Raw genomic sequence first — 18,559 nt, 5'->3', positions numbered from 1 at the left:
TTTTAGAGCTGCTCACACCCAGTCCAGGCTCCAGTTGTCCTTGAATGTAGTCTTGCTGCGCCCACAGCCTGTAGTCTTCCTAGAAAACATTCCTTCCTTGGGGTTCCAGAATTGCTGGGCACATCCCCGGGGCCACCAAATTTGACACCATCTGCAAGCCAGAGAGTCTTTTGGCCCTGTCCTTGCTGCTGATGTTCTGTTCTGGCCTCCCCTCTGTCCATCAAACTTCTTGCCTTGGTGATCCATGTTTCCCCCACCTTCTCTACAGCGGGGCTTGTCCCAGGCAGTGTAGACAGCAGGAAGGACCAGGGCCATACATGCTTGGCCTGCTTAGGATTCTACGGTAAAGTCTGGAAGCCACCTATCCTAGGATCAGCCATTATTAGGCCCTAGAATGAGGAAGCTCCAGGCTGTCTTCTCTATTGAAAGCAGGGATAGACTGCCCTTCAGAACACACAAGGAGGATGTGACCTTCCTTGGAGTCCCCCTGTATCCAGTGTTTACTATGAGCCCCTTCCAACCTTCTACACAGGCACTGTGGCTCCTGCTGGCACAAGACTGGGACTAGCTAGGGTAAGTTGCCCTAACCAGTCCATTTTCTGCCCCACCCAGGTGAAGGTACTTACCAATGGGTCAGGGCCCATGGTTGGAGCTTTCTAATGGAGAAAGCTCTCAGCCCATGCCTGACCTGTGGCCAGTGACCATGGGTGTCCACAGAACACAAAGCTCATGTACCCCAAACCCAACCAGAGAGACAGTCAATTCATTTTATTTTTTATTTTCTTACAAAAGGCCTTCATATCATCAATAGTCTTACAAAAACCAAAGTCCTTGTCACTGAGTTTGAAAAACACTTTCCCAGCATAAACGGGAAAAGATCTTTTATAAATACATTTTTAAAAAAAGAACAAAACAAATCCATGTGTGCCCAGAGCACCTTCCTTTCCAGTTTCAAGTGTTCCTGCACTTTTGGGGCCAAGGCCACAGCCATAGTGCCTTCCCCACCCACTACTTCTGGGGGCTTCCTTCACCGGTCATCAGACTGCATGGCTTGGGGAGCCCAGCACGCCTAGCCATGTTACCAGCACACGGCAGGGCTCACACCCCAGGATCACACACTGCAGAAGAGAGCGGGTGCCTGTATTGGACACACTGATGGCTATGACAGTCCATCTGGGCTGCAGCAGCTCACAAATGAGATCCAGCCCAGAGGGGGTCAGGGACTGGCTGCTGTCCCACAGCGCCATCATGCAGATGCCCTGTGGTGCGCATTGAGAACTCGCTTGTGTGGCAGCAGGAGGCTGGTGACTGAAAGCCTGGCCTCCTGCTGCTCTCTCTCTCCTGGCTTAGATGTAGTGCTTAGCAGGGAGGGCCCCCTGAAGGCTGGGCCCTGGGTAGCCCATAAGGGGCACCTCACATTCAGGACCACCTGACAGGACCTCTCCACCTCCCTCTGTTGCCTTAGAGCTTGGCTCCAAGGGGGCTTTCACCCCGTCCAGTTCCAGGGGCCCAGTCCCTGGTCCCACCTGCCCTTTGTCCTCAGCTGTTGCCCTCCCCCGCCGCCGCACACAGTAGGCTGCTCCTGCAGCAGCCAGCACAGCCAGAAGCACAGCGGCCAGGGCAGGTGCGATGAGGAGTGGCAGATTGCCCTCACGGGCCTGGGTAACTGGGGCATGATTGGAGCGGACAGCCTGGGGCGTGCTGGCCTCCCCACAGGCCTCCTCACCTTCAGGTGTCCGCCCGGCTCCCAAGGGTGTGACACAGATGGAATAGGTGGCATTGGGCCGCAGCTGAGTGACTGTGTACTCTGCAAGTGAAGCAGGCAGCCGTAAGGTCACCAGCCGCTTGTCGGGGCCAGACAAGTTCCGGTAGGTGAGGCGGAGGCTCCGGAGCTGTACGGTGTCGCCCTGCAGGTAGCGCTGCAGCCCCACTCGCACAGAGGTGGGGCTCACGGGCTCAATGCTGAGAGGCGGGGGCCTCGGGGGCCTTGGAGTGTCTGGTGTGGAGCTGGGCTTCATCCCTTGCCCCACTGGACTCTCACAGTACAGCCCAATGAAGCCCTCGGGGCACAGGCACTCCCGGTGGTGTCTCGCCCCCACGCGGCAGGTACCACCATTCAGGCAGGTGGATGCTGGGCAGTCCTGGGGCTGAGGAGCAGGCCTCATGGTTGGTGGGGCAGTGGATGGTGAGATGGAGGCCTGGGTAGTTGGTTCTGTGAGGCTGGGCCATGTGGGAACTCGGCTAGAAGGTGAGGGTGTGGACTCCCTGATAGTAGGCCTTACAGTCGGGGCTGTGGCTGTGGTAGTGGTGACTGGGCAGCCAAAATCTGCATAATCCAGATCCAGGAGCAGTCGGCCAGCATTCTTGGGTGGGAAGTGACAGCGTGTCTCCTCAGGGCTGGCCAGCACAACGTGGCTCTCACGCACCCAAGGCCCAAACCAGCTCAAGGGGCACAAGCAGTTGAAGGGGTTTCGGGCAGCTGCTAGGAGGCGCAGGCGGGGAAAGAGATTTGAAAGGTCACTGGGCAGGGCCTGTAGGCTCAGGTTGCTCACGTCCAATTCCTGCAGGGCGGTCAGGCCAGCCAGCTCCTCGGGCCGTAAATGGGCAATGCGGGTATTGCCAGCCAGTCGAAGGCGGGTCAGGCCACGCAGGCCTTGGATCACAGACGGCACGTGCTCCAACTGGTTGTCAGAAACATCCAGGTCGTGGAGGTTGCGCAGGCGGCCAAAAAGCCCCTCGTCCAGCCGCCGCAGCCCCAGGCCAGCCAACCTCAATGCCTCCACGTTGGCGGTATCCAGCACCCCGGATTCCAGGACTGGGATGTTGTTGTGGCTGAGGTCAAGCAGCAGTAGGCGGGGCAGGTGCAATGGAGGCAGCGTCCGAAGCTCATTGTCCTGCAGCTTGAGCTCCAGGAGGTGGTCAAGGGCGTCAAAGGCACCAGGCTGGATGTGGCGAATGCGGTTCTTGCCCAGGTAGAGGCGCTCGAGGTGTCGCAGGCCTCGGAAGGTCTCATTGGAGATCTCCTGCAGTTTGTTGGCAGTCAGGTCCAGGTTACTGAGGTTAACAAGTGGCTGGAAGATGCCACCAGGCAGGCTAGTGATCTGGTTCTGTGACAAGTCCAGGAGCTGCAGGCCTGGCAGGCCAGCAAAACTGCCCACATCAAGTGTGGTGATGCCGTTCTCAAAGATGTACAGGCCCACTGTGTCAGGGGGTACGTCTCGGGGCACCGTGCTTCCCTGGCGGGCAGTACAGAACACTGTCTGTGGCTGGTTGCACTGACAGCCTGACGGGCAGCCCTGGACTCCAGACTCCAGGAGCGGCAGGAACACCAGCAGGAACGATGGCAGACAGCGCCTGGAGTGCATCTTCCGTTCCTAAGAGCAAAGCGTTTATGAGTCAGGGCTAAGGGCCGCCACATGAGGAAAGCCAGAGGGGAATTCTCCACTCCCCACCCTCAGATGCAGCAGATCCCAGAACTAGTGAGTCAGGTCCCTAGTGCCCCTGGCCAGTTTCTGGCCCACCTCCGTCATCCTTCTCTCTGTGATCCTATCATCATGGTGTTGGTTGTCATGAATGAGCATCCAAAAAGCTGGTACATGTAGAGGCTGGCTAGCTAGTACTAGAACCAACGGCTGCTGGCGACAGCCCAGTGACAGCAGTTTCCTCTTTCTGAACCCAGGCCTTCTTGCCCCAGCTGAGACCAGTCCCTCTCTAGCTGGCTGCATGGACAGGGAAGGAGGAGAATTATGGGTCCTGAAGCCCCTCCCTGTAGAGTCTGGAGAGACAGGATGGCAGTCGGCCCGGGCGCGTAAGCAGAGAAGCTGGCTGTTGGGGCCGCTGGCCCCTGCAAAACACTCTTGTGTCCCTCCCTTCTCCGAGTGAGGAGAGACCGCAGCAGGAAAACTTCACATGGAAACTATGGGATCCGTGTTTTTCCACTTGTGCTGTCAGACCTGCCCAGGATGGGGGCTGTGGGCCGCCAGGATGTGGCCAGTGATGAGGTTCCTAGAGGAGGGGTAGAGGCTGGCTGGCAGCCCTTGCTTGGCAGGTGTCCTTGTCTAGGGGAGAGGGGTGGCTAGATGAATTGAGACTCCTTTTCAGCCCCTGTCATCAAAGCATGAACTGGAGATGAGGAACCCGTGGTTCAGGTGAGGGACGGTGTTATATCGTGACCCATGACAGTGCCAGGCTAGACAAGTACATCAGGCTAACTCTTCAGATAGTTCTTGGGGATTCTGCTCTGGGCCAGACCCTTAGAATGAAGAACAGCACTGTCCCCCCAGAAGTGACAGTGGCCCATCCTTCCCACATGCCAGTACTTGCTCAGCACACTGCTGCCTCAGTTCCCTCAGCGGCCAATTAGATGGAAGCTTCTTTTTGTCACCCCAGAGTCACAGAGGGGAAGGGACTCTTGGAGGTACCAGTGAGTCTAAGCTGGAGCCCAGGGCTTGATTATAGCTAGTGTGACAGTGTCTGCCCCTGGGGCAGGGTCCATTCCCTCCAGAGCTCCGTGTCTTAGCCCATCAAAGGTGGGGCTTCTACTCTTATCCTGGGATGAGAGAGGTCAACAGCTTGCTCATTTCACTCAGGCTCCTAGGAGAGCCTGAGGGCCACACCCAGGCAGTCCCCACCCTGGGTGTCCCAGAGCCCTGAACCTTGCATGGGATGCCAGGATGTCCCCAAGCAGGCAGTCCTGCTTAATGGCTGACAATCCCTTCCATTCCAGGCACCTGCTGCTCACACAACGGCCTTTTGTGCTACAGCTGGGGCCTCCCTTTCCCCACGTGTGGCCACAGCAGGTAACAAGACCCCCACCCAGCCTGCCTGCCTTTACCACTACCCCATCTGTGGGTTCCCCTTTTCCAAAGCACAAGGGCCCCTTGTATGTGAAAGGGAAGAAGACAGACTGGGTCCCAGGACAGGTGAGTTAGATGCCTGGGGCTTTATGCTAGCTCTAAGTGAAAGAAAAAGCCTTGTTGCCCTGGTTAAGCCCACAGGCCCCTGTCTACCTTCAATGTTGGGAGCATTTAGGTAGGGGCTCACACTGAGAATTAACTGAGACAAGTACCAGAACCATAAGGGCCTCAGGATCCTACCAGCACCATGGGGCTCTGCATTTAATGACCTAAAATGCTGTCAGCTGCACCCCTAGCCCCCTTACCCCACAGGATCTGTTCCACCCTCCTTAACTTGGAGGATGGCTGGTTTGGCCCGGCTTCCAGATGTGGACTTCAAATGACCTCCATCCACACCTTGCATCCATGTAGGGTGCGAGGGGCCTTCTCCTCAATCACCCTTCTCAGTGGGGCCAGGCCAAGGTCAGGCAGGAAGAGACCCTACACATGGCTAGCCTGGCCACTCTGTTGCTTCGTCTCCCTGTGGGTCCAGACAGGCGGTCCTATATTCAGTTGTCCAAGCTGTGAGGCCTCGGTTGGCAGCTGGCTACTTAGCACCTTACTTTCTTCTGTCTATCCTGGCTGCGGGGCTGGGGTGGGCTGAATGCGTGTGTGAGGGAGATGCCCTTACTCCGCACTAGCAGCAGCTGAAGGGGAAGAAGGGTAAAGGGTATGCATGAGTTCTGATCATAGGATGGCCACTTGGCCAGCAGGGTGTAAGCTGGGCAATGCCCATACAAGTTGGTAGGCGAGGGAATGGAGTTAAATCAGGAGGGACCAGGTCCTGTGCCAAGAAGACCATACAGGTAATCCAATTCCCATTCCTCCAAGAATCATGCTAAGTTTCTTTGTCTGACCCCTGGCTCCACCCCTCAAAGCAAGGGGAGACTGAGGCAGAAGATGGTGCTAGAGCTTTGGAAAATTCCAGTTTGCAAGCTATAGTCTGTTGGCTGGAGAGAACAGTGTGGGCAGTCCTTGAAGGGAATCTGGATAGGGCAAAAGCTGAGCATGCTGGGAAAAGGGTGAAACAGTTTAGAGAGGCAGGAGACAGGCCTGACTTCAGGCCCAATTCTGCTGCAAACATTCCTGAGTCCTTTTCTTACTTATTTATTGTTTGGTTGGTTGGTTAGTTGGTTGGTTTTTCAAGGCAACTTACTATGTAGCCCTGGCTGTCTTAGAACTCACTATGTAGACCAGGCTGGCCTTGAACTCACAGAGATCCTCCTGCCTCTACCTTCCACCTACTGGGAGTAAAGATGTGCGCCACCACACCCAGCCCGAGTCCCTTCCTGATTGAGTTCCATCTTTCACCTACAGAGCTGTTAACAGGCAGCCCTGCCTGTGGGCTTCCTTTTTTGGATGTTGATTTTTTTTTTTTTTTTTTTTTTTGGCTTTTTGAGACCGGGTTTCTTTGTGTAACAGCCCTGGCTGTCCTCAAACTCATAGAGAATCTCCTGCCTCTGCCTCATGAGTCCTGGGATTATAAAGGCATGCGCCACCACGCCTGGCTCTTGATGTTAAACAGGGAGTTCTTTTCTTTTTTTTAGTGTGTAAGGTTGTTTTGCCTGGATGGATGGATGTGCAGTACCTAAGGAGGCCAGAAGAGGCTGGAGTTACGGGTGGTTGTGAGTCCCCTTGTGGGTGCTGGGAATCAAATCAGGGGCCCTGGGAGAGCATCCTGTGCTCTCTACTACTGAGCCATTTCTCCAGCTTCCACAGAGAGTTCTTTTAATAAGTTCTAAAGACATTTAGCTTGTCTGGATCTGGGTCCTAGTGCCTGGTGTATGTACACGTGGGGATGGGTGGCTTACTAGAGCTGCTACTGCCCTGTGCTTTCAGCTGATTATGGTGGCTCTGACAGTACACTGCCTTTGTTTGATATCTGATCCTTGTGGAGCTAAAAGTTACGGGAAGAATTCTAGAGCAGCCCTGGGGTCAGAAGGGCAACAGTGATGAAGGGTCAGGCCGCCTCCTCCTCCTCCTCCTCCTCCTCCTCCTCCTCCTCCTCCTCCTCCTGGATTCCTCAGCTACATTGGCCTGATTCTACCATAGCCTGGTAGACAGCGGCAGGAAGGCCTGGTTCTCAAGCCTCTAGGAGCCAGGATGAAGTGTTTAGGAGTCAGACCACAAATCCCACCTTAGCATCCATTGGAGCTGCTCACAGCACCTGCTTCCCAAAGCACTTGCCAAATGGCCAGTAAACATTATTAGCCACTAAGGGTAGCTACCTGTACTCCAGGAGTCCTGTTTCCTCATTAGCAGGACCCACTGTATCACCTTCATGCTAATTAGAGACCCCTGGGCCCAGGTCAAGGCCACATGACCAGGCATCCCTCCACTCTTGGCGCAATAGGAAAGTGGGGGTGGGGGTCTTTAGTTCTGTAAAGGAATGTAGGGGTAAGCTGTCCTTTGGCCCAACCTCCTGAAGCATGTGACCTCCAGGAGGGACTCTGTGAGTAAGGAGAACTAAGGGCATTGGTCATCTAGCTCTCAAGGGCCCAAAATGCCCTCCACACCCAAGTGTGTGACACACTGTAGGCACCCACCCATACACATGCCTGAGGTCAGGCAGGGACGGGAGAGTGGGTGGGGTAGAACCCAGGCATTTGGTGAGCACATCAGCCCTGGAGCTGGTGCATCTCCCTGAGGCTAAGGCAGGCCATGTGCCCAGCGGGGTGGAGACAATTCAGACAGAATCCCCCCCTCTTTGCGCACTTCTTCAGGGTGGGTACAGATCAGCTCTGCAGGTCTGACTCTCGGCTCTGGGCTCCCAGCCTCTGCCTCCTGGTGCTGGCCTGAATGGGCTCTACTCTGCTCTGCCAGGCCTGGCAGCAGCCCAGCCCCAGGAGGCTGCCAACACCCCCCAACCTCCTCCCGCAGGCGGGACTGTGCCGGCGGCCAGAATGGCTGGCTCCAGTTTCGCTGACGTGTCCGAGGCAGTTCTGGGCCCTGGTTGGGTCCATCCTGTCTCCCCGTCTCTAGAACACAGCAGTCCTAGCCTAACAGAGAAGATGGGTCAAGGGTCTCTATCATAAGTTCTTGCACAGAAAGTGGGGCGTCGGGGGTGAGGGGGCATAGCCCAGGCTGGCGATTAAGTCAGGAGATCCCAAGCCAGTTCTGTTCAGTCTGCTTTGTGACCTCACCCCGACTCCCTGCTCTCTGTTGGCTTCCATCTCTGCTTATAACTCAAAGGGCTTTTGCATTTGAGCCACAGGTTAGGATTACCTAGGAAGCTCCCTTAAGACCTCAACTCTCTGGGCTGTGTTCATCCTTTTAAAAAGTCAGTTAAATGAGTGTTCCCGTTCAGGAGATCCAAGCAGCTCTATTCTGAGGAAAGTCCTCTGGTGGGTCGTCTGCACAGCTAGAGAAACTGTAAACAGGACAGTGAGGACATCAGCTTAACTGCTGTGTCTGTCCAGGAAAGGATTCTGGGCCTTGGAATATTTGTGGCCAGGGTGGCCTGTCCCCACCCAGGTGTCTTAAGGTGGATGTCTTAAGTGGCCCTGTGGGTGACCTGGCTGCTGCCAGACCTGTCAGCCAGGGCAGATGAATCAGTGACTCAGATCAGTCTCGGGCTCAAGTGAACCCTTGGGTGGCAGGTGTGCCGTCTTCGGAGCCGGCCCACTTGTGGAGCAAGAACACCTGTGGCCCCAGGAGCTGTGTGGTGGCTGTGGCCCAACCAGAAGTGGGCTAGTAGGATGCCACTGTCAGCACGCGGCAGGTGTGATGCCACTGAGGCTCAGCCTCCTACTGCCCTGTCCCTGCCCAGGGCTTGGCACCCACTGAATAAGCTGTAACCCTGTAACCCTGCAATTAACCCCGAACCTACCAAAACACCTTAGTCACTGCAGAAGGCCATCCACCCCAAGCCTCCGAAGCACAGGAGTCTCGGGGAGATGGGAAGGGAGTGACTTTAGAAGGGGTCTTCTCCTACTCACATTCACCATGCCATTGTTCTACAAGTCACTCAGCAATCTTAGCTGAACCCTTCAGCCATTGTACGGTACAAGAGGCCTCTTCTGGGGTCTACGAACTGGTCACTGAACCACAATTCTACCCCGCAGTTGTCACTAGTGACCAGTGGCTGTGGCTGAGGGCCAACAAGGTTCCCAACCTACCCCAGCTTGCTCAGTGCAAGCCAGCTCCCTCCTTAATGAAATCTCTCAGGCAGCCTCCAGGAATGCCAGAGCCTTATTGCATTCCCCAGGAGGAGTTGGCGCGTGTGTGTGTGTGTGTGTGTGGGGGGGGGGGGTTGTCCCCAACCTTGAAGAAGAACTGGCCTCTTGCCTCCCCCATCCCCCCAAACCGAGGTGGCCTGGAGACTCCTCACACCCAGGGAGACTGGAATGAGGAAAAGCGGGGGAGGCCTGTGGCCGACAGCAGGCTGAGGGCTTGGGGAAAGCAGCCCCGGCTGACTCTGGAATGTGGAAACTGATAAAAGGAAGGAGGTCCAGTCCTCTCCAGCAAACGCCAGACACCAAAACCCCTACAGGCCCTGCTGGAGTCACGTGCACAGACACACACCCTCTGGGCCACACTCCTGTGTGCCGGAGTGCGTGTGTTCACACACACCTCTCCCTCCTTCTCCAAGAACACACACAAATTCCACAGCAGTGAGGGGAGCTGGTTTTCTTGGCAACGCAAGGGCCTTGGGCTCCACAGCTCTGGGAGGGGCTCTGAGGGGTGCTGAAGGGGAGCTCTGAGAGGGATGGCTGATCCCCTTCACACAAGATTAGGACCTGCTAGTGGTCAAGAATGACTTTAGGCACTTACCCAGGAGAACTGATCTGCCTGGGGTGGTGAGGGGGAACTGCTTCCTGGTGCCAGCTGGAGCCCCACTTTCCTGTTCTTAGAAGCTGTGTAGCACCATGAGGGCTCACTTACGAGCCGCAAAAACCCTGTCTCTTCTCTAGGACTAACTAACCCAGGGCTGGGGATATCTAGGATGGAAGTGAGAACTGGGGGTTATCTGCTAGAGGGGACTGGCCCAGGAAAGCATAAGTCTTGGCCTTGTCTTGGGGGCTCCTGTGCTCACCGTCTCTTCTGCCACTTCCAGAGCGTGGCATCCAAACACCTGGGACACCAGCCCTCCACCCCATACCCTCTGACTCTGCACCCACAGATCTCAGGTGGCTGTTCCGATGTGCAACTCCAAAGCTTGGGGAGGTGAGGACATCCAGTGCTCACCCCCTCCCCGGGCTGGCGCGTGTACTCCTAGGTCCTTTCCTCTCTGGATGGGAGATGCTAGATAATGGTCTGGAGGGAGTCCAGCTGGGCTGCTCATTACCAGAGCCCTCTTCCTGCTTCTGACACACTGTTTACAGAAGTTCCTCAGGGGCTGATTCCCCTGGGAGAGGACAGTAAACTCTAGAGACTGTCCTCCCATCCCCCACCTGCCTGCCCCAACTCTAAGGGGCTAGCTATGCTAACAGCTGGGTCCATACTGGCCTTCATTGCCCATACCAATGGAGCCCCTGACTAGGCTCCAGCCCACCCACATCTCTGCTTTCCTAGCACCCACAATCCAGCCTAGGGAAAAGGACCTTTTACATTTTGGCCAGTCCTCTTCCCTAAGGGCTCTTGGCCCAGACAGGGAAGAAGGCTCTCTTGGTGCCTCTTCCTCTCACCTACCATTAATTCATAAAGCAAGCAAGGGGATTCCTAGACCCTTAGGTTTCTTCTACCCTGCAGGCTCCACTCCTGGGTTCCAATGGAAGCGGTCAGCAACCCTAGTGTGGTAATCGTTAACTAATTGGGGGTGAGGTAGTGTGGTTGGCACCAATCAGTTGGCCTGCCAGTGGCCACAGGGAACCTCAGCAGTCTTCTGGCCCCAGAGCTTCGAGCCCAGGCACACAAAGGACTAGACTGGCTATAGGCCATTGGGTTTGCAGCCCAAGCCAGGCCGCTTCACTGGGAGAGATGAGATACTGATACTGAAGCACTAAAGGTTCTGGTCAAAGTCCATCCCTCACCTGGGGGCACACCTATCAGTCTCCCACCCCCATCCCTCTCTAGGGCTGCCAGAATATTTGTGGGCCCCATGTGTGACAAAGCCTAGAGGACCCCAGGCGACCAGTCTACACAAGGGCACCAGTCTGTCTGACCTCATGAGGGAAAAGTAACCAGACTACGGCCAGGCCATCCCCTAAAAGAGGTTTGATTCATAAAACTGGTCACGCCAGAGGGCCCAGCCGTGGGAGGAGGAAGCAAGGGAGGGGGGTGTTTATTTTGTCTACTCAGAGCCTCACGGGTAGGTGAGCTATGTACAAATGCACACCCTGCATACCCTGGCTCTCCCGGGGGATCAGGGGAGGCCCCCGGGCCCACTCGGAGGGTGGGGGACAACCGGCCGTGCCTGCCCAGGTAATCACTGAGGCCAAAGGAAGCCCTTCGCTCCCCCGATCGTAGTCCCACTGGAGAATGCGTGTGCTGGTGTGCAGGGGGCGAGTGTGATCAGTCCTGCCTGGCGCCCCCGCCCTCGTCCCTAGACACTCACCGGGAGGCGGCGGCCGAGGGAGCCGGGCGGTGCGGCCCACCGCCTCAGTGGGGCCTCGGTCCTTCGCCTCCGGCCGGTCCCGAGGGGTCCGGGGTCCGGAGGCTGCGGCGTCCGCGTCTCCCAGCCCCGGGCTCCGGCTCCGAAGTTGGCTCGTAGGAGGCTGATCTTTCCTTAAGATGTGGGGGGTGGGACCATCTCTGCTGAGGGCGGGGCTCCTCCCCATTGGCCGAGGCGGGGTTTGGCCGAGCCTACACACACACACACACACACACACACACACACACACCCCTCCGTTGAGCGGGTCATTGCTCCGAGCAGGCCTAGTCTGTACCTAGACACCTCTCCGAGCCTACATACACACACACACACACACACACACACACACACACACACACACACACACACACACACACCCCTCCGTTGAGCGGGTCATTGCTCCGAGCAGGCCTAGTCTGTACCTAGACACCTCTCCGAGCCTACATACACACACACACACACACACACACACACACACACACACACACACACACACACACACACCCCTCCGTTAAGCGGGTCATTGCTCTGAGAAGGCCTAGTCTGTACCTAGACACCTCTGAACCCCAGTGAGGAGAGATTTTTATTAGGCTGGTTTGTCAATCCTTAGTTTGCTGTGTGACATTAGACAGATTCCTGCTTTTCAGTTGAAAAACAAATAGCGACATAAATTTTCAAGGGGAGACCATTTGGGTCAACGAAGATCTGGAGAAGCAGAGGCTAGGATAGTAAGGCCAGCTGGGGTGAGGACTTAGTCCCCATGACCAGCCCAGTCTGCCAAAGCGTAGGATTTTTCATACAAATCTAGATTTTTAGGTATAATCTCTCAATGTACTATTGTTGGTAGCTAATTCCAATTTCAAAAGCTAGAAAGGCCACACGAAGTGTTTCCAAGAGCCTCTTACATAAAATCTCTTATGCTGGATTTGGGACCCTTGTGTTCATGACAGCATCCCTGATCACCTTCCCAGTTTTAAATGAAAGACTGAGACCTAGAAACAGATGTCTGCTCAAACCCCTCCAGTTACTGGAAGCTAAGCTTCAAGACCACAACATGTTTGGGATGGGAGGTGGGGTTGGGGACTTCATCAACGGTAGGAGGGATCTAAGTGTTTGTTGACAGTGGCCCTTGATTGGGTGGGCGGGGCGGTGCCAGGGGCTAGTTCAGAAAAATCCCCTGCCTTGTAGGATTCCAGGAAAATGAACATTCCCCTCTCCTCCCCCTCCATGGTTTGTGGTTAAAATCATGCCTCAGAGCCTTTGGGGACCCAGCTCAGCTCCCAGATTTCACCGCTGTACCCCCTTTGTGCCTGGCCTGTAGCCAAGGCCTTTGGCTGAGTCACACTAGCTGGAGACTCTGGCCTCTGTAGGACTCCATAACCAGAAATGAAGGTGGTCTGGGTCTAGTTATCAGGAGATAAGCAGGGTGCTTGTATTGTAAGTGCAGAGCATCAGCACACACACACACACACACACACACACACACACACACACACACACACCACTCTTGTGCAGAACTGACTCTAGCTGTTTGATTTCGTCTGTGGCAGGTTTGAAACTTTGAAACCATTGCCAGAATTGAAAAATCAGGTGATTTCACATTAGAATGGGGTGTCCTAGCCTGTCTTGAACAGGAAGTCTTCTGAGGCTGAGTGACACTGTCCCCTCTGGCCAGGGCTTGGGTTCACCAATTACCCTAGGCCCAAATGCTCTGTACACAGGCTCCTTGATCACTGAGTGTTTGGAGTCAGCTCTGTCATTTAGCTCTCTGAAGACTGAGGTAGGAGGATCACAGATTCAAGGCCAGCCTGAATAACTCTACAAGACCTTTCTCAAAATAGAAGTCTGGGGGTATATCTCAGTAGTAAAGCACTTAGGATAAATAAGGCCCTAGATTCAATACCAGCAGGAACACACAAGTGCTATGTAACTTCTAGTCAAACTGTCCCCAAGCCTCTCCCCATGAACCATGGAGACCCTCTTGAGGCCCCATCCTCCCGGAACTCAGGCAACCTCCAGTGTACCCCAACTTGTATAACCTGTCATTGTTGCTCCCGGATCCCACCCCTCAGAGCCCCCGACAAAGGAAGACAGTGTGGGATACTTTTGACCCAGCCTGGGTAGCAGTGACAGATCCATGGGACCTGGACTGCTTTTGATAAGGGGCATTGCCACGATGTCTGGGGTCATGGATGGAGGGGATACCAGAGGAGTTCAGAGATGCTTTCCTGCAGCAAGCCCACCCCTGTCCTTTCAGAGGGCACTTGGCAGAGCTTAGGGCATTATCAGACCAAAGCCACCTTTCACCATCTAGTGAGTGACACCATTTTCCTGTCTTCTGGTTAGGGATAGTCCAGGCCTTGGACCCTCTCTGACTTTAGATTTGGGGTATACTCTGGACTGATGTCAGGGTGAGAGCCCTTCAAGGTGGTAAGCCTAGAGCCCACAGCAGCAGGAAAGGTACTGGCGATCTTCCCCTCCCCATTTGGCCTTCTGTCAAGTCAAGGTATGCCTTCTGCATTCCAGACCCAGATACAACTTGGCTTTCTTCGCAAGGCCTGGAGTCAGGCCTGTGCCAGCTGTTGGCTGTTAGTTCTGGGTGCTCTGACCCCATTTCCCTGCCCATCCTGAGCAGTGGGCAGCAGGATGCTCCTGCCTAGCTAGCAGAAATGCCCAGATGGCTGTGCCTGAGGCAAGAAGGACTGACTGGCCTGACCTGTCAGAGGAGCCAGCCCTGCCCTCTGTGACTTCCTGCTCCTGCCACCCAACACCTGAGTCAGTGGGCAGGAGCTGAAGGGGCAGGATGAGGGGAGGCCCAGCCAGCCTTCTTCAGGAAGTAGTTTTGGAGGGCTGGTAAACTATCAGTGCCCCAGCGGGATTCACAGGGTGGTTCTTCTGTTCTTTCCTGTGCAGTACAGCAGAGGTCATAGAGGGCCCCCCCACCCCCAGGTCATCGCTCCCCACTCTGTTCCAGTCCTATGTTCCTTTGGTTCCCAAATTTCCCAACCTTTCCTTTCTTAGTAGTCTGTGTGAGCCATCTCGGTACCATCCCGCTCCCACCCTACTCTGTCTGAAGCACACCCCACTGCTGGGCATGGTAGAACAATGTGCCTAGCATGGATAAGGCCCTGAGTTCTGTCCCCAGTTTCACAAAACAAACAGAAAGTAATCACCATCTTCTAATTGTTTGGCACCTACTAGAGATCTGATTCACCAAGCCCTGTTTCATCTGGCTCTGCCTACTTGAGTCTCAGCCAGCCCCCGCACTGCCCAGGCCACCACATACAGCCTTGGCTATCCCTCCAAAGGCCTTAATCCAATACTTGGTACCAGCCCTTTGCACATAACGTTCTCCTTGTCTGGAACCCTATCCCCTGTGATGTTTGACTCCTCCCCGACACTGGAATTGAAGAAACACCCCCTCCCCAGTGGCCCAGCCAAGACCAACTAGTCCTTCCTGTCTACTACTACACAACCTCAGAGAACCCTTCTTTCATGTGTCTAATTATGAGACTGTATCTGCCTTGTGCACCAGGCCACTGTGTGACTTGAGGATTTAGTATGGGGCCCGTAGCACTCTCCTTAATTCCTACCAGCAGGCCAAGCACGGATTGGTTCATCAAGGGAATGAAGAAATGATTATAAATAAATGAATGAGTAAAGCCACATGGAAGGTGCAAGGGCTCTAATGTCAACCCCAGTCTTGAAGGGTGACCCTAAGCTACATACTACCTCATCCCTTACTTGCCTTCCGATGTGGTAGACGGGTCAGGCTGAGTGGAGAAGGGCATCAGTGAGGCCAGCTCACCCTGCCATCCTGAGGTAATTAGAGCCTGTGTTACTCACAGGTTACCAACTCAGGGCCCTCCAAGAAAGTGTGGAGACACTCGGGGGCCCCACCCAGCTCTCACCCACTCTGTGGCTCCTGGAAGAACACTAGTAGGCAAAGAGGAGGGGACTGGACAGCTGACACAGGGGGACCACAGCAGGGATGGGACTCGGCGTGGGAGTGTGTCACAGACAAGACCAAGTGGTAGACTCTCACAGTCAGGCGGGGGTGGTGCACGCCTTTAATCCCAGCACTTGGGAAGCAGAGGCAGGAGCATCTCTGAGTTTGAGGCCAGCCTGGTCTACAGAGTGAGTTCTAGGACAGCCAGGGCTGCTACACAGAGAAACCCTGTCTCAAGAATTTTTTTTAAAAAAAGCAAACAAACCAAAAAGAAGTCTCCAAGTTCTCCTCTTCTCCTGGATGCTTCTCCCCTAATATGAGGCCACTGCAAGGTGGTGCTCTTGGGCCTGGGACCTTCATGTGAAGGACCTCCAGGGCCCAGAGAGGGAGGCAGGAGTTCTTGGCCAGTGAAAAAGTTGGCCCTGGGCTGAGGCAGTCATAGTGTCAGGGGCTCCCAGCCTACTCCAACCCTCTGTATTTCCAGATACCACTCCTTCCCACCATGACCTCACCTCAGGAATGTCCTTCCTACTGGCCTGGGCTGTAGCTTCAGGGATTCCAGGGAAGCCCAGCAGCTTCAGGGGCCCTTCTCCCCATTGCCTGGCTCAGCTGGGCACAGGGAGTTGGAGTCTGCCTGGAGGGCCATCTGAGCCTCTAAGATGTAGGGTGATGGGGTAGATGGTACCACCCTATCCCTGGAGTGGTTAGAGCGGGCCCTCCACTGCCTAGGTTGCACTGGAGGTTGGAAGGTCCCTGGTTGGAGCATCTACCCTCTTAATATCCTTGACTGTGCTGGTCTCATAGGCTGGCTGAAGCATTACAAGACATTATATACGAATTAGTTTCTCCTGAGTGCCTGGGGTAGAGGTCAGGCCTGAGTTCTCAATGCCCAGGGCCAGTGTAAGCACTGCAGGGAAGCAAAACAGCTGGATGTGTGGGTGAGAGCGCTTAGCATATGGGCAGTACCAGGAGAAGAGGCTGAGGAGTCTGGGGGCCAGCCAGATGTAGCCAAAAGGACCAAGTTACTGGTACCTTCTAGGTCCCTGACCCGATGTCACAGGTTTGCAGCCTTCCTGCCATCACTTACTGGCCATTGGCCCTCTCTCCCCAGGTCTCTGATACCCCTGCTGGATCCAGACTCCGGGCTATTGGTCCTGGCAGGAAAGGTGAGCTCAAAGCTGGATCGCCCCACCCACTGTCCTCGGCTCTGTGCTGGTTTCTTCCTTCTGTCCCCCGAAAGAGCAATGGAAAACAGTGTGGCCAGTCCTGTGCCAGCCTCACCTAGGCAGCCAAGATGTGACCTCTAGATGGTCCTCAGGAGGACAAGACCACAGTGTTGGCATGCCATAAATGCTGGTGTATATCCTTGGCGCTCACCCCACAATGTAATGAGCAAGTGAGGGAAAGCCTGTCGAAGGTGCAGCTCGGCACCATCCAGGCTTCTAGGTGGTCACTGCAGGTCTACAGCCTGTGTCAGATGGAACTCAGGCTGTGTGTGTGTTTCAGGGTGAGAATCAGCTGTACTGCTATGAGGTGACCCCGCAGCAGCCTGCGCTGAGCCCAGGTGAGTCGTGTCCCCCACCCCCCCCCCACCCCCCCGCCTCACACCACCCCCTGCTGGTTTCCTTCCCTTGCTGACTATCCCCTTTGGTGTCCTTGGCAGTGACCCAGTGCATTCTGGAGAGTGTACTGCGAGGGGCAGCCCTTGTCCCCCGGCGAGCACTGGCTGTCATGAGTTGTGAGGTGCTCCAGGTCCTGCAGCTGAGTGACACAGCCATCATACCCATCAGCCACCACGTGCCCCGAAAAGTGAGAGGGACCTGGTCAAGGGATTGGGGACCTAGAGATTTGGGCCTCACTAACTGACTACCTGTCCCTCACTAGGCTGTGGAGTTCCATGAGGACCTGTTTCCTGACACAGCCGGGTCTGTGCCTGCTTCTGATGCCCACGCCTGGTGGGCTGGGGACAACCAGCAGGTAGGGCCAAGCCTGGCTCATATTCTTCCTCTTATCCCCTGGTCCCAGCAGTCCCTGGAGCTCACATTTGGTTCTCACCCTCATGTCCACCCCTCCAAGGATCTCCTTCACACCTGGCAGCATGTGCCTCCCTCAGTGGCCTGCCTACCCACAGGTACAGAAGGTCAGCCTCAACCCAGCCTACCAGCCACACCCCAGCTTTATTTCTTCCCTGGTGCCCACTATGGAACCACCCCCAGACATGGCCCAGCCTGAAGAGATGCCCAGAGCTGACACAGACCCAAGTGTAAGTACCAAGTCACCTCCCCTACAGCCAATAAGACACCACAGTAGAGTAGGGAAGTGGTTCTGTTCACCTGCCACATAGGCTTTCTGATCTTCTTTAGCTTCAGGCATAACCGAGATGGAGGAATGTTGCAGCACCGTAAAGAATTTGGCATTGTATTCTAAGCAGAGCAGGTGTTAAAGAAACAGGGCTGGCTGGGCGGTGGTGGCGCACACCTTTAATCCAAGCACTCGGGAAGCAGAGGCAGGTGGATCTCAGGGTTCGAGGCCAGCCTATACTACAGAGTGAGTTCTAGGACAGCCAGGGCTACACAGAGAAAGCCTGTCTTGAAAAACACAAACAAGCAAACAAACAGAAAAGCAGCAGGGTTGTTCTTGAACTGCTGGCAGCTGTAACTCCTGACATAGTCCCCCACAAACTGGGAGGCAAGAGTAGCCACCTCTGTCCCCTTGGCCTAAGGCTCATTCTCTTCTTTTGATTGCCACCTGACTCATGCTTCAGCAGGCTCAGGCTCAGCCCATTGTCCTGAAGCCCAGAGGAGCCTGGAGCAGTGGCCCAAGAATTGGCCAGCTGTCCCCTTTCTACTTGGTTAGTACGCCCAGGGACCGTTGGCTGACCAGGTCCTTCTCTCCAGGAGGGCTTCTCTTCCCCTCCCAGCTCACTGATCTCACCCTCCACGCCATCCAGTCTGGGGCCTTCACTCTCCAGCACCAGTGGCATTGGTACCAGCCCCAGTCAGCGGTCACTTCAGAGTCTGCTGGGTAAGCTGCTCAGGGCAGAACCCTGTCTGCCCTCCCTCCTAGCCCTGATCCTCTGTCTGCCAACCCTGGGGACAGACCTTACATAGACTAACCCAGGCTCCTGCTGCAAGGACCACTGCTTTTCGGGCTGTAGAGGAATGTGGGCAAGCTTTATTGGAC

The 18,559-nt window shown here is 55.3% G+C and overlaps 2 protein-coding genes across 3 annotated transcripts in view; one reads left to right on the top strand and one right to left on the bottom strand.

The window, feature by feature from the left end:
• The window catches only part of Coro7 (coronin 7), a 55,165-nt gene that overhangs the window by 29,904 nt on the left and 6,702 nt on the right, over positions 1-18,559 (top strand). For both annotated transcript variants that reach the window (XM_052759280.1, XM_052759281.1), the window contains exons 10-15: positions 16,488-16,542; positions 16,883-16,940; positions 17,040-17,185; positions 17,261-17,353; positions 17,508-17,639; positions 18,274-18,400. In XM_052759280.1, the coding sequence (XP_052615240.1) occupies positions 16,488-16,542; positions 16,883-16,940; positions 17,040-17,185; positions 17,261-17,353; positions 17,508-17,639; positions 18,274-18,400 (611 nt within the window). The remainder of the gene's footprint in view (positions 1-16,487; positions 16,543-16,882; positions 16,941-17,039; positions 17,186-17,260; positions 17,354-17,507; positions 17,640-18,273; positions 18,401-18,559) is intronic.
• Vasn (vasorin) lies at positions 754-11,603 on the bottom strand. Its single transcript, XM_052759283.1, has 2 exons — positions 11,392-11,603; positions 754-3,374 (listed from the first exon to the last, which is right to left on the bottom strand). Exon 2 carries the CDS (start codon positions 3,363-3,365, stop codon positions 1,347-1,349), a length of 2,019 nt encoding a protein of 672 aa, XP_052615243.1. The 5' UTR covers positions 3,366-3,374; positions 11,392-11,603; the 3' UTR covers positions 754-1,346.

The sequence above is a fragment of the Peromyscus californicus genome, unplaced genomic scaffold, assembly GCF_007827085.1.
Source record: "Peromyscus californicus insignis strain IS unplaced genomic scaffold, ASM782708v3 Scaffold_3__1_contigs__length_106647218, whole genome shotgun sequence".
Taxonomy (NCBI): domain Eukaryota; kingdom Metazoa; phylum Chordata; class Mammalia; order Rodentia; family Cricetidae; genus Peromyscus; species Peromyscus californicus.
Note: the sequence above shows the minus strand (reverse complement) of the source record. Positions and strands in the feature narration are given on the sequence as shown.

Coding starts and splice junctions, on each gene's coding strand:
- Vasn (XM_052759283.1), bottom strand. CDS start 3,365: ATGCACTCCAGGCGCTGTCTGCCATCGTTCCTGCTGGTGTTCCTGCCG.